At 37.1% G+C, this 16,308-nt stretch overlaps 2 protein-coding genes across 2 annotated transcripts; both read right to left on the bottom strand.

Annotated features, from left to right (window-relative positions):
* Positions 1 to 3,688: 3,688 nt before the first annotated feature.
* LOC134753420 (motile sperm domain-containing protein 2-like) lies at positions 3,689 to 6,301 on the bottom strand. The gene has a single exon (XM_063689312.1). It carries the CDS (start codon positions 6,202 to 6,204, stop codon positions 4,822 to 4,824), a length of 1,383 nt encoding a protein of 460 aa, XP_063545382.1. The 5' UTR covers positions 6,205 to 6,301; the 3' UTR covers positions 3,689 to 4,821.
* Positions 6,302 to 11,915: 5,614 nt separating this feature from the next.
* On the bottom strand, positions 11,916 to 14,903 carry LOC134753102 (adenosine 5'-monophosphoramidase HINT3-like). The gene is made up of 3 exons (XM_063688866.1): positions 14,645 to 14,903; positions 13,255 to 13,448; positions 11,916 to 12,578 (listed from the first exon to the last, which is right to left on the bottom strand). Exons 1-3 carry the CDS (start codon positions 14,853 to 14,855, stop codon positions 12,552 to 12,554), a joined length of 432 nt encoding a protein of 143 aa, XP_063544936.1. The 5' UTR covers positions 14,856 to 14,903; the 3' UTR covers positions 11,916 to 12,551.
* Positions 14,904 to 16,308: the final 1,405 nt, after the last annotated feature.

Here is a 16,308-nt window from a genome sequence, read left to right as displayed (position 1 = left end):
TACAGTAGTTTTTTTTTAGAAATTCCGCCAAAGAGCGCCGCAAGCCTTTAACTCTTTGCCAGGCCGTATCGATCTAGTTTTACCAAAATATCCAAATATGTGACGTTTTCAAGCAAAAGGTACCACATTGTCGCTTGCCATAAGGACTCTGACAGGTTTCTCGTATAAAAACGTCGTAAGAAAACGTCCTCGCTCTTAAATAGGGTACGTGGGAGCAGTAATAGCATCTTAAACATGATAGCTAATAAACTTGATTGTCCTTTGATGTGGAAATTGTGTCAAAGGACAAAATCTGTGTTTATTATTAAGTACTAACGTAGGCTAGGATCAACTAACACTCTTTGGACCATTTTGTTGTCTTTAATAAAATAAAATAAATAAAGATACAAGCAATTTATCCTTATGTTAAGCGACAATGTGGTACCTTTGATTGAAAACGTCACATATATTCCAATTAGGTAATCCAGCTTTCATGATTCATTTGAAGACGTCACAGTTCCCGAAGGTTCATTGGTTCAATCTAATTTAAACCTTGAATCTGATTGTTAGGGTTTTGTATTTGCTCTTCTGCGCCCATTTTTCGGATTAGGCCAATGCGGACATTGCGGACCCCGGGCTCCTTTAGTATGCAATCGGGAATACGCTAACGGCCCGGCCACGAACGTGGGAACGAAAGGTCCGATCGCTGTGTCTCGCTCCAACCTATGGCCGCCGCTGCCGCCGCAGCGCGATGCCGTGGCCAGGCCGTAAGGGCGTCCGCTAAGCTGTCGCGGTTGCACGAAGCGGGTGAGCGGGTTATCGAAAAATAGTATGAGCGACGCTCCGCACTTGCGTGCGGGCGCCCGCTCCGTGCACCACGCTAGCGAAGGGCCTAAGACGGGGAGGATAGGCCGTTGAAATAAAAATTAACCTCATCTGTGATATGAATATATTAAATTCTGCATAACCCTTTAAATATAGGCATATAAATAACATAATTGCATAACCCAAAACTAACATCCATCTACATATCTACATTAAACTTAAGGTGCATTCGGGCAATTCCAAATCACTTCCGAATGTGGGGTGATTTAAACTTCAGGTGCATTCGGGCAATTCCAAATCACTTCCGAATGTGGGGTGATTTAAACTTCAGGTGCATTCGGGCAATTCGAAATCACTTCCGTTTGTGGGGTGATTTAAACTTCAGGTGCATTCGGGCAATTCCAAATCACTTCCGAAGGTGGGGTGATTTAAACTTCAGGTGCATTCGGGCAATTCCAAATCACTTCCGAATGTGGGGTGATTTCGAAAGTGAACTTTAGCGTGATAAAAATAAACGTTTTTTAATGAGGTTACATTCACATATTATAAATGGTTCTAACAATCAGGAAGCCAAAGTCTGATTCAGAGCATACACAGTAACTATTAGAGAGTATTTAGAGAGTAGCCTTTCAGTAACTTACCCTTCTGTCAAAAACCATGAACAATGTGTAAGAAATCGTAAAGCATTCCCATGTGTACTGTTTGTGTGCGTCAAAATGAGAATGTGCTAATTATTATTTAAATGTGAGTGTCTTTTCGTGTTTCGAAACATCTTTTTTGCATGTGTGAGTTATTCCTTGCATGTGTTATTTATTCACCACGTAAACAGCGGACATTTTTGTACGCAAATGCGACATATAAGGCAACTCCAGTTATTGTATGCTCTAAGGGCATTGACGATTGCAGCGTCATCTGTGTTAAGCTTTGCGTGTCTGTGTCTCACTGCCTAACATTCGGAAGTGCTTTGAAGTTACCCGAATGCACCTTATTATTCATTCTAACCAAAACTATATTAAATAAACTAAATGCATATAGGTGACGTTCTCAATCAAAAGGTACCACATTGTCGCTTGCCATAAGGACGCTCTGACAGGTTATTCGTATAAAGGTACAAGCAAATTTAGTATTTATGGTAAGCGACAAAGTGGTATCTTTTGATTGAGAACGTCACATAGGAATATTTTACTATGAGTACCTACACCTACACTGTAGAATAATTCTCTCTTCGAAATGCTTGAACTTGGCTTGAACGGTAGGTTGAGTTATTATACAACCACAATCGCGACATACAGGATATTTTTTTAATATTTAGTAGTCGCCATCAGATATGTCGGAGCGGCCGAGGTGCTCACAAATATCTGAACACGCCTCTGAGGGCTAACGCGTATGAATTCGTCGCTAGGGGCGCTAGTGTAGATGGTGGTCTTTTCCATAGTTCGAAATGTCAAATGTCACTTGTCACTTCAATGACTGACAGCTGGTCTTTAGTCTTTTGGACCTCCATCAACAGAGGTGCCAACTGGTGAGCAAAAAAACGATAGCCCTCATTGTCAAGGCGTTGAGTGCGCGTTCATATATTTTTGAGCACCTCGGCCGCTCCGATTTATCTGATGGCGACTGTACAAGTTATGCATTATTAATTAGAGAAGGTTTACAAAATAATTTCGAACCCCCGCTTAGTAACTTCCACTGCTGTTTGTATAGTAACTCTAATTTCATAACATTTTCATGAAAACTATTAGCAGATTAGGATGTAAGATAAGATAAGATACATAATCGCTTTTGCCGTGTGTTACAAGAGATAACATACTGTATGTTTCAATACTCGTATCTATTGGCTAATAATTCGACATTGGAATTAGTGGAAACCTTATCAATACAATATTACTTATACTTACAATTAAAAATTGTATATAAAGTGCGAAAAAAATCTAAATATGTGACGCCGTGTCGTCACACGCTGTGTAAAGGTACCTTCTGGCGCTTACGATATTATTAACGACGCCCCAATACTAATGTGGTGCTAAGTGAGGTAAGAGTAACCGCCGACCGCCATAGGGTATCTTTACTCGTGGAACGTCACTTATGCGATGTTCTTAGAAAAAAAGGTACCACTTTGTCTGTTTTGGTACACAAGCATTCACGTATACTGTTTCACCACACATAAGTGTTCTACGAAGTTTCGATTTCGGCATAAAAATTATGTTTCGGCCAAAAAACTGTATTTCGGTAGTGCCCGATCGAAGTTTCGGTTTCGGTACTAAAATCATGTTTCGGCCGAAGGTTCGGCGAAGGGAATAACAAATGTTTCATCCTTTATAAATGCCAATAGCACCTTAATAATGTCAATGTCAACAGAAAAAGTAGTAGATCTTACCTAAGTACTAAATTTAAAAAGCTATGCGTTTTGACATAATTTATTTATAAAATCTCTAATAGGCCCACTTTGCTACTTTTTTACATTATTAAAATAATTTATACATAACTATGTGACGTTTTTAGACAAAGGGTTTAGAAAAACGTCACATGCTTTCCAAGCAAAGGGTCCTAATCCAAAGTTAAGCCTTTTCCTACCCCTTATATATTTATTACAACTTAAAATCATTTTTTTTTAAATAATATAATTGATAATTTGGAATGTGATGTTTATAATTACATTATATATGTAGGTATAGTAATTTACAATTGATTACGGTATTAAACTGACTGAAAAAATACATCACATTTTCATTATAAAACTTTCCTATGAAACTTTATGAACTCATTCTGTAATAGTCCAGAATTTTTGAACCATTGACTAGTGAATAATAGTCATGATCGTGATAATGAACATTAAAAATCAACAATATAAAAATGAAATATAATATAATCCACTTTTTTTTTGGATCTTTTTATGTTATTTCTATTCAGAAACACGAGCTCTTTCAATCCTGTAATAGGAGAAAAAAAGTGGCCCAAGGTTTTTATTTCCATTCCAATACCATTTTTCATAGACTGTATGACTTTAACCGAGTCGAAGAAAAGAAAATTTATGGAAATTTTTGGGCACTTTTCTTCTATTAGGATCGAGAGCTCGTTATTCCGAGTATAAATAACAAAACTCCCCAAAACTGAAATAAGTGTAGTGCAGTAGTCGTCATCAGATACATCGGAGCGGCCGAGGCGCTCACAAATATCTGTACACGCCTATATTGTCAAGGCGCTAGAGTGCGTGTTCAGATATTTTTGAGCACCTCGGCCGTTCCGATATAAATGATGGCGAATGGCGACTGTACAAGTCTAAATAAAATTGCAGTTACAAATGAAGTGAGCAATGAACAAATGAAACTAATGGCACTTTAATTAATACGAGTAGAACACGCCAATGAAGAACCTTGAAAATGATATATGACGGTCCACGGCCAAAGGTATTGACGGTTGGCGCTTACGCTATTATTATTAACCACGCTCGAATATTAATGCGGTGCTACGCCACGTAAGCGCCTACCGCCATAGGGTACCTTTACCGTGGAACGTCACATTTAATGCATCTTCAATTAATTGTGAACCATTATTTTTAGCTGTAGGTGTACATGATCGGTAATTAAAATAATCTATGTTTATGTAAATTTAATAATAATAGGTGATTATGACTATTTACTCTATTGAGTAGATATTTCTGTGACCTTGATATTTCAAATTATGAAAAAAACATGATTTCTTTTTTTTTAGCGCTCAATGTTCCTCGAAACTGCTAGAATGTTCCATAGGAAATAAAGTATCTCCATTTTTTTTTAATTGAAAATTTCTTCCCCTATACAAAAAAGTTTCAATATTTTGCCATGTGAAATATTTCGCAATTTTGAAAACACTGTCAGTACATCAGTAAATCTAAGTAGCGTGCAACTGCTCCACCTTACGCACTAACTGGCAATATATAACAAAGATAACCGTGTTAGTTATCAATATAAACATTAGGAAACCATTTAACAAGACATTGACATCCACAGTGGTATCTAATACCACCATTTCTATGGGCTACATGCGCTCGCAATACTTATCTTCATTTGAACTCTTATAGACAAGGTAACCGAGTAAAACAGCGCAAGCTGTTAGAATCAACGTAAACAATTGATATATTTTAAGCATTTTAACCTGTTTGTGCAACATTTCGTAGTTAATCTGCAAGTTATTTAAAGCGTTTGTGACTGAGTCGGGCTTATCTGGACTCCTACCGTCCACCATGCTTCCATTCTTTGGCATATCCTTCTCCGGGAAGTGGCACTTCAGTCTGTACTCATCAACTTTGCTGCCGGACGACTTCTGCCAGATGTCGGTAAGCTCCTTCGGTGTTACATCCAGCTTCGGGATTTGTACGGACATGACGAGAAATCTGTCTTTAGTGACAGTACGGAATTGGAATCCTGGCTGCACCACAATTTGTACGGTTTGTGAGGAGCCGGTGGCTAATGTACCAGAGCTGGGTCGTACTCGAAACTTCTCTGGGGAAGTAGTTCTTATTTTAAAGGATATGGCACTTTCATCCATATTGGTTATAGTGAATTGTCCCGATATCTCATCATTTTCATTCTTAAAAACGATTGTATCGTTGGGATTGAGTCTTAGCATTTCTCCGGGAGAATGCTGGTTGTCTCCTTGCTCTGCAAACGTCACCTTTTTGGGTGTATGCACATCATTAGCACCTCTGTTTTCCGGAATGAATTCAAACACATACGGGTCCTTGCCGCCCCAGCATGTCAATGCCTGCTCAGGAGCCACAAGATCCTTCAAATTGTCTTTAGTTGAAAATCTCATACGCTCAACAGCTTTAGCTGGCAACAGTGATTTTACAACCTTGAACGCAGCGGACAAGACCCAAGGCAATTGGTAAACGATGATATAATGTAGGAAATATGGGTAGTATAGCTTCATCAAACTAATTAAATACTTAATGAGCTCCATGTCCATGTTTGCGAGGCCGCAACCTTCCATATCAAAGAATAAAGTAATAGGTCTACCCTGCTCCTCTCTTTCTACGCGATCAAACCAGTATACAATCACTTTCTTAAGCTCCTCGAAGTCTTTTTGACCTTTCACATGCTGCTTAGACTTGATTATAAGCAGTAAATTCCCATCTACATCGCGTCCGTGAGGAAAGAACGCACCTTCTTTCACATAGTCCATTCTTACGGTGTTTTCATTGATATCGTTCATATTATTCGTTTTCCGCCACACAAGAATGTCCCATAACATGTCGGCAGCCATTTTCGCGTCATTTTCTTGGTGTAATAACAACCTTGTTAAGTATTTATCATCCTTTACCCTTTCCAAGTCCAAAGGGTGAAACTCTCCTGGTGGGCTAGGAATTCCTTCTTTTAACTTGGCCTCGAAAACTGCTCGCACGTCCGCGGGGGTCGCCATCGCGATATAAAACTATTGTAACATGTAATGTAGTCGCAGTTTTGTAGTTTTATTGTTATTTTACTAAACACTACGGTAGAAGTAGAATCACAGTCCATGTAACGTGCAAATAAGTAAACTAAATGTCACGACATGACATCAACATGACATTTGGCCTTAGGGATACCAGTGTAATAATTTCAAATAGCGTGCAAATACGAAAATAGGAAAACAGTCAAGCACGATCTCTTTAAAAATAATATGTGAATAATAATTACAGTCCGATATGCAGTTTTAGCCATAATTTTAGCCATATATTTTTAATTTAAATACTAGTTATAATCTGGCACAGCGACCTCGTCAGTAGAAAAAGGCGGCAATGCAAAAAAAAAATTAGCACGAAGAGTTGACTTCTGATAGAGAATTTACCTTTTTCTACTGACAAGTTGGGTGTGTTTCAGTAAAGTTTCTTCGATAGTCCTATGCTCCCACGGTATTTTTTTCTAGGCATTGTGACAACGAAAAAATACCACAATGCGAAAGTTCTTCATACTAGAGTTAGACCAAGATAACTCTGCAACGATTTTGACAGCACACTTGCACAGTCTGGGCTATCCAAATCGCTGCAGACTTATCATGGTCTAACTCTAGTAGCTCTAGTAGGTACCGTATGAAAATTGAAATCTGAGGATAAAATATTCTTGGATATTATCAAAGATAGATATAACTCCGTAATGGATGGATACAGTCTAAGGAAAAAACGTGCCTCGAAAATCAAGAAAATTTTATTCTCGTTCAGAGGGCGCTACTAGCTTTGGCCAACTGTCGTATAGATGGCGTTGACGGTTTCGTTTGTTATTTAACAATTTTAACGCATATCAGTGTAAGAACATGGGTCAAAATCATAAAAATAATTAATGCAAATAAAAAAAATCATTTATCCATATCTAAATACATTTTATCGTATTTTTAAAAATATTTATTTTTAGTTTTAAAGTGTGTCGACAGATGGCAGTGAATTTACTGGGGTTACAAAATTTACTATGACAGTACCGCTCTAGTATAAGTTACTCTATGATATTATCCATAAATAAAATAAAATAACAGAAATTAATTACTGGCAACTCCATATTGATACAACAGATAAGATAAAATAAGGTCCCCATTTTCATTAGCGGATCATTTTTAGGGTTCCGCAGCCTACTTACTAACAAACTAGGTTAAACGGCCAACATCAAATAATAATCTAAAATCTATCGTTCGTAAAAGAGAGACATTTTCGATTCTTCGATGTTGGCGGGCACAGAGGGTCTACCGCGAACCACGTTCGACGTGTCGCCTCTCTGTCGCACTTGTAAATTCGTACGTAAGTGTGACAGGGAGGCAAGGCAAATTGAGGCAATCTAACTGCTATTTTAGTGTGTTTGGGGATATAAAAGCAAGGTGATGCTGATGAAGTTAGATGCAATGTAACACCTCCGGAGTTGCAAGCGTCCATAGGTTACGGTGACTGCTCACCATCACGTATGCTTGTTTGCCACCGACGTGGTATTTTAAAAAAGAAATTGGTACTTTTCGGTATCTAACTAGGTACTGTCGAGTGTCGCCATGAGATATATCGATGGGATTTGTTTTGACGAGTTTAATAAGTACTGTGGGGTCGTAAAGTGCAATGATAGCGTGATTTTAATATAAATTAAAATAGTTATTTGTTATACAAGGGTGCAAAGTTGTATTTTACCCGCGAGTGTGGAATTGAAACAAGAGCAAGCGAAAAGACTCTATAGTTGAACCACGAGCGAAGCGAGTGGTTCTAAAATAGAATCCTGAGCGTAGCGAGTGTTTTAACACACGAGAAGTAAAATACATTTGCACCCGTGTATAACACAAAACTTTTCCCCACTATAGCGAGGAAAGTGCAACATCCACAGGCGTTAGATCATCTTCATCACTGGAATCACTCATTTTTTTACGATAATACGATATTATAACAGAAAACTCGGGAAGTTGTGTATTTTTACGTGTCGGAGTCGGTTTTCTGACGATGCGTTTTGAAATTGCATCGACTCAACTTGTGCGTTCAGAATTACATTCTACATCATTTAAAAAAACAAATGTTTCTTATGGAATTTAAGGTTTATGACTTAAAATCATTAAATAAAACTAAAATTGGTATTTTTTATTAAATTCTCGAACCATTTATTTAATGATAATTAATATCGAACGAACCATTATTATGACGTTTTACGTTTTGTTATCTGTCAAAAGCTACTTAAACACGCTCCATCCAAGGTCAAATTACTTTCCCCACTAGTGGATAAAATGCGTTTTTCCCCGCTTGTTTTAAAGGATAAAAGACGGCTTTCCGAGCTAGTGAGGGGCAAAATAATAATTTATTCTCGCTTAAGGGCTTCCGGCAAGCTCGGTTCTCCATGCAAACGTAGTTCCTCTCTCATTTTAAAACGACTAGCTAGATTGCTCTGAAACTTTGTACTTACAATAGGATAAGGTATATCTATGTCTGTAATTAGTTTATGTAGCTTCAGATACCATAGTTTAAAAAATACAGCGAATTTAAGTTTTTCATACAAAACTTGTTTTTGCTCTATTTCGTTTGTTTTATAAACTGGAGCTATATAAACTAATTTCAGACCTAGATATACCTCATGTCATTGTATGCGCAAAGTTTCATTACAATCCAACAAGTAGTTTTAAAATGAGAGCGGAACTACGTTTGTATGGGAAGGTGCAATTCGGCCGAGCTTGCCGGAACTAATTTGTAATTGAAAATTTAGTTGTTTTTAATTACTTATTGATAATTTCTGTAGATAACATATCTTTGTATATGTTCATAGGATAAAGATACAGTCCGAGACAAGTAGTCAGTAAAGCCTGCCAATCACTATGCCAAGTTCTAAGTCACTCTAAGACCTAAGTTCAGTTTTTTTTTGTAGTACCTACACTACTAAAGAAACAACTAGTTACAAATGAAGCTATAAAAAAAACTCGCAATCCTTATATACAAACAAAATAAAAAATATGTTAGCGCGATGTAGAATAGAAATCGCCGCTCTCGGTACAGCGCCATCTAGCGTTCTATTTGGTAAACTGGTTTGTATGAATTTCATACCGAGCGGCAATTTCTACATCGCGCTAAGTAATTTTTATATTGAGTTTCTACATATCTGGATTGAGAGTTATTTTTCAAATAGCTATTTCTCGATAAAATTACCTTTTTCACATTAGCATTACCTGCGGTAATGCAGTGGAATGGAGCAGCAGTATTGCTGGTGCAGTCTGAATCCGAACAGTACCTTTATATTTAACTCTCAAACGAAAATTATAATTTTCTTAACTCAAGATTATTCTAAATATATTAACCCAAGTAAAGTATTATCTCAAATGAATACTACATAGTCTCCAACCAAGAATTTTTATAGTCTTCATTCAAAATCTATGATAGTTTTCAGAGGAGAATAAAACATTATTCATTCAAGAATATTATCTTAAAACAAAATAATAAATTAAGAATATATTATTCTTTAATTAAGTAAACAGGGTTTCTTGGGCTAAGAATATATAATTATTCCAAGACAATATTTACTTATATTTAAATAATATTGCCGAGCATATTGGTATTCTTGGCTGAAGATATCCTTTTTTTCCGTGTAGGAACCAACATTTTCAAGTTCTCCCATCATACTTCTGATGAAATGTGATCCGTTAAGGACCTCTTCGATTACGGCGAGGGCGTGTTAACGCCCAAGGTGAAAATAATTGTGGTATTTTCTATAAAAAGGGACCTTATTGTTAATGGCGCTTACGCCATTATTAACGATGCTCCGCTATAAATACAATGCCGCGCGACGCTGTGCGGCGTAAGCGCCATCGACGATAAGGTCCCTTTTTTATAGAAAATGCCCCAATTATGCTACTATGTGTATACAGCATCACGTATGAGGAAATCATTTACATTATGCAGAAAAAAAACAAAAATAGTGTCCCAGTAAAAGTGGATCCTAGCAGGGAAAAAAAGTGCCATTTTGATCCCTCCTAGCAGGGAGGAAAAAGCCCTTTTTCGAATAGGTGACCTTGATTTCGAAAAGGCTATTTTCTGAATCTAACATAAGATTCATAAGGTTGCTAATTGACGCCAATAATAAGTAGAAATCTTTATTTTTACTGGTCTTTGGTGCAGTCATATAATACCGTCCGTCTCCGTTTCTGTGTCCGTATTCGTCAATAATAAACATTATGATATTTATGACATTACCTATATTGCTAATCTTTATATTTTCATCAATTTCATCACACTTGCTCGTGAAAGATCTTATTTCATGCAGGTGTACTGAACTGAAGGCCTATATTGTTCTCGCGGGAGTGGATTGTAATAACCCCCGAGGGAGTTGGTTAGTTACTTCTACATGCCGACTTTAATGGTCGAATTAAGACTTAAGACCGTTTATTAGTAGGTTACTGTGGCCAAAATCGAGAAAAAACTGTCCAAAAACTGAATTTATCAAGGAGCTAGTACCAGGGCCTTATGATAACGAGAAGGTGTCAATTGACCGGCCGGCTGCAGCGTATGAAGACTATGACGGTGGCGCGGCTGCTTGCGTATCTTGGCCACATAAATACTTTATGCCTTACTAGCTTTTGCCCGCGACTTCGTCTGCGTGGACTTAGTAACAGCAGCTAAAGTATAGCGCCTGGAAAAATTCTCTTAGCAATCATTCAATTTGAGCATATTATGCACACAAATTAGCAGGCACTTCCTTAATTATCTCAATTCCACCCCGCTTTTTACTTTCTTAAGGGACGATTTTCGGGATAAAAACTATCCTATGTCCTTCTCAGGGACTCAACCTATCTTTATGCCAAATTTCATCTAATTGATTCAGCGGTTTAAGCGTGAAGAGGGAACACACAGACAAACAGACAGACAGACTTTCGCATTTATAATATTAGTATGGATGTAAGTATTTTATATCCGAAAAACATCGGACGGCGCCGCCGATGATTTTGCCATCAGTCGGCACACATCTCTATGAGGGCGTTTTGAAATAGCAACTTTTTTGAAGTCGCTTTGCAAAATGAGGCGTTAATTGCTAGTAGGCGGTTCCGGGGTTCCGGAACGGAACAGCCGCCTCGCGAGGAAATTACCGCGCGAAGCAGCTCGGTCGGTGGAGACGTGCCTCGCCCGTAGCAACGCTTTGCGCGGTAATTTTCTTGCGAGGCGGCTCGTTCTGTGAGGGCCTATTGACGTTTTATGGCCTGGGTTACAGCAAAATTATACAGGCTGCATTTAAAATCTTCTATCCATACTAATCCATACTATATATCCATACTAATATTATAAATGCGAAAGTCTGTCTGTCTGTCTTTCTGTCTGTGTGTTCCCTCTTCACGCTTAAACCGCTGAATCGATTTAGATGAAATTTGGCATAGAGATAGGTTGAGTCCCTGAGAAGGACATAGGATAGTTTTTATCCCGAAAATCATCCCTTAAGAAAGTAAAAAGCGGGGTGGAATTGAGATAATTAATGAAGTGCCTGCTAATTTGTGTGCATAATATGCTCAAATTACCTAAATGATTGCTATGAGAATTTTTCCAGGTGCTATACTTACTTTAGCTGCTGCTACTAAGTCCACGCAGACGAAGTCGCGGGCAAAAGCTAGTACATAATAAATCAAGTAGGGCAGTTATTAATACTAAAATATATAACTTTAATAGTTTATTTTAACCCAATATAACAATAAATAAGAATAAATACGTTTACATTGCTACAAGTAATAACCATTAACCATTAGGTATGTTGCCTATACAAGTTTTTATTGCAAATAAATGATAGCTACCGTTTTTGTGCTCACCAGTTGGCGCCACTGTAGACGTAGGTCCAGAAAAACAGATCTTAAAATTCTTTTATAAAATCTTCTTTATAAAATCAATACGTTCTAATACACAAAGGTATTTTAACGTCTCAATGTGTCATTTCATCCTGTTTAATTTTGCATATATTTTAGTTGGCACTTTTTTTAAACCACTAACATTTATTAAGCTATATCTATTGTTTACCATGATTAATCAAAGATGGACAAAGATTTACCACAGTTATGAATAAGGAGTGAAATTCCCGATAAAAAAAACTTGAAACCCCCCAAACTTCTATGCATTTGACATTTTGAAAGACCTCCATCTACACTAGCGCCCCTAGCGGCGAAATTAAACGCGGTAGCCCTCGTTGTACATGCAAAATAAGACCGACCTTTCCGTTAGGTTCAAAATCAAATGAGAAGCTCATCCAAACTTGGTCGATATTCGTGTTCTCCGCTCATGTGCAATACTTGTAATATTTTCATCAGTTTCGTCATAGTCTTGACATCACGTAATCATGCTAAAAGAAAAAGTTATTTGTTAAACAGGGGCGCAAATATATGTAATTAAATATTTATCATTTAAAACAATCACTTATAACCATTAAATTAAAAATTTAAAAAATCCTCAAGTTATATATGTGGCAAAAAAATCCATTTTAGCAGTGCGAAGAACGGAAATTATATTTGAGATTATCACAATAAGCCCTTTCATTCATGTTTTTCAGTACCCAAAGAGTAAAAACAGGACCCTATTACTAAGACTCCGTTGTCCGTCTGTCTGTCACCAGGCTGTATCTCATGAACCGTGATAGCTAGACAGTTGAAATTTTCACAGATGATGTATTTATGTTGCCGCTATAACAACAAATACTAAAAAGTACGGAACCCTCGGTGCGCGAGTCCGACTCGCATTTGGCCGGTTTTTAATTTTCTCATTTACCCCCCAAATATGGCCCCTATGTTTCAAATTGATTTGTAGACGTTACATGTTCGTCTTTGGGTCACAGACTTACATATGTGTACCAAATTTTAACTTAATTGGTCCCGTAGTTTCGGAGCAAAGAGGCTGTGACAGACGGATGGACGGAAAGACAGACGCACAAGTGATCCTATAAGGGTTCTGTTTTTTTTCCTTTTGAGGTACAGAACCCTAAAAAAGATCTACAACCCAACTTATGGTAACAAGCATCTTACCGTAACAAACCAATAAGAATCCTTTCGGAACATCATTTTGGCGAGGAACCCCATTTCATTCTCCGGAGCTATGGTGTGCAAGTGAAGGTGCTTCACGCTCCGGAATGGTGGCCAGTGGTATCCGAACCTGGCAACGTCTTCTGACAGGCCATTCTTCGTTAACATCTCTTTGGCTACGGTTAGCAGCTTTTCAACTGTAAGGAAGGGACCATTTATATTTTAAACAAAACAAATAAATATTATAGGACATTCTTACACAGATTGACTAAGTCCCACTGTAAGCCCAAGGAGGCTTGTGTTATGGGCACTCAGACAACAATATACCTATATATAATATATGTATAAATACTTAAACACCCATGACTCAGGAACAAATATCTGTGCTCATCACACAAATAAATGCCCTTACCGGGATTCGAACCCAGGACCATCGGCTTCGCAGGCAGGGTCACTACCCACTAGGCCAGACCGGTCGTCAAAACAATATTAACATACAGTAATTGAGATGCTTTGACTTCAGCAGAATTAAAAGCATCCTGACAACTTTGTCCTCTAAGGTGAGGTTTGTTTATTATTTATTATTAAGGTTTGCCAACAGGTGAAATACAAATATAAATGGACTTACATAATGAACACAGAAATCATACCTGGTATTCACCCGGAAAAAAACGCCTATAGTTATAATGTGTATCACAATTTATAACAAGTTACCAGATTGTTTTAAAGACATGGATCTCAAACTATTCAAGTCAAAAATAAATGAAAAATGTGGCTTATAGAAAAATTTTTTTACTGTGTTAATGATCACTTAAGTTAGTCATAAGTATTTGCAGTATTTAGATAAATATGTAATGTAAATATATATGTTGCAAATGTATGTACACCTGAAAAGGTAGTCTCAGTGTAACTGAATGTGTAATTGTATATTCGACCTGCAATGTAACCTGATTCTTATCCATACTAATATTATAAATGCGAAAGTCTGTCCGTCTGAATAGAATAGAATATTTATTGCTCTCATGTTGGTGTACAGGTCTTACTCTAAGTACAATGGTTTGATTACAACATGTTACCCTAAAAGGGTATTGCAATTACACATACATTAAAATATGCAAAGACAGGGGTACATAAATCTTTCAATTATAGTTTGTCAAGGGACTGTCTCATTTCAAAAACATAGACAGAGAGAATCAAACTATCTTTGTCTTACACTAGTACTAGCACCCAAAAGAAAAGGATGAGTATAGTTTTCTTTGTTCCTATAACCGCTGAATCGATTTAGATGAAATTCATTTTCAATTCTAGACGTTTACAATTCCTACCGTTATCCTAGCTATCTTAGATAAGAAAAGCAAGTACATATCAATACATACATTCTTTGTCACCTTACCTAAGTCTTTATCAGCCGTTGTTAAAGATTTAACGTCTTCTATATGCCTTTTCGGTATGGTCAAAATGTGGAACCGACTTGCTGGTCGGATGTCACGAAAAACGCAGATTTCTTCATCTTCGTACAGTATCTCTGTGTTTTCTAGCTTGTTCACAATATTACAGAATATACAAGCCGATTTAGTTGGGGCTTCGGGGGCTGCTGCAGACATGGTTAACAGAAATTCCTGAAAAACTGAAAGTAAGTTTACGCTTCTGTCTTCAGACAATTTTGACAGTATGACAGTAACAGTGACAGTCACAGCACAGCAGAAAGTTGACAGTGACGTTTAGTAAAATTATTTAAGTTATTGTTTAAAACGCTTCATAATGTCGTAGTTCGGCGTCTGGTCTCTAGATGGCAGCACATGGCTTGTTCAAATCTAAACGATAATCGATTTCGAATTGCGATACATTGCAGCATATGATCGATCGATTGAATTCGCTGCTCCAGTTGTCTAAAATCGCATGCCATTTGTTGCAAGATTTGTAAAAAGCCATTAGTAGTATTAGCGCCACTTGCACCATCCCACCAAAGAGAATTAAGATGACAACAATGATCACTCTATACATCGGTTTTGTTACCAAAAAGACTATTATTTTCGTAGCCTACATTAGCGTCACGTAGCGGAACTCAGTACTGCTACTCGACACTAGATGTCACTTGGGTCGCGAATGACGAAAAGAATATTGCTCAATTTACAACTAATATTATAATCAGAAGAAGTCGAAAATAGAGTTCTGGTTAATCCGGTTATAATATTAGCTGAAAATCGTTGACTTTCCGTTCGTCGCAACATCTATTGTCGAGTAGCAGTACTGATAATTCCGCTACTTGACGCTAGATGTCGACTACGAAAATAATAGTCGTTTCGGTAACAAGACTGATGTATGAAGTGAGCACTCCTATTAAGCAGTGCTCTTATGGAACTTTCAGTAGGAGGCAGAGAAAGCGCTATTATTGTTTGTCCTTTTTATTGTTTATTTAATACAGTGCAAGCTTACAGTACTACACCAATTCGCTTACACCCTAGGACAATAGATATATAAATGCAAAGATAGATATAACTCCGTAATAGATGGATACAGTCTAAGGAAAAAACGTGCCTCGAAAATCAAGAAAATTTGATTCTCGTTCAGAGGGCGCTACTAGCTTTGGCCTACTGTCGTATAGATGGCGTTGACGGTTTCGTTTGTTATTTAACAATTTTAACGCATATCAGTGAAAGAACATGGGTCAAAATCATAAAAATAATTAATGCAAATAAAAAAAATCATTTATCCATATTTAAATACATTTTATCGTATTTTTATAAATCTTAATTTTTAGTTTTAAAGTGTGTCGACAGATGGCAGTGAATTTACTGGGGTTACAAAATTTACTATGACCAAAGAGGATATAATAAGATAGAGCGGTACTGTCATAGTAAATTTAGTAACCACTGTAAATTCACTGCCATCTATCGACATACTTTAAAACTAAAAAAGAAGATTTATAAAAATACGTAAAATGTATTTAAATATGGATAAATGATTTTATTATTTGCATTAATTATTTTTATATGATTTTGACCCATGTTCTTTCACTGATATACGTTAAAATTATAAATAACAAACGAAACGGTC

This window comes from Cydia strobilella, chromosome 26 (assembly GCF_947568885.1).
Source record: "Cydia strobilella chromosome 26, ilCydStro3.1, whole genome shotgun sequence".
Taxonomy (NCBI): domain Eukaryota; kingdom Metazoa; phylum Arthropoda; class Insecta; order Lepidoptera; family Tortricidae; genus Cydia; species Cydia strobilella.
The sequence above is the reverse complement of the archived record's forward strand: the minus strand, read 5'-3'. Positions and strand labels throughout refer to the sequence as shown.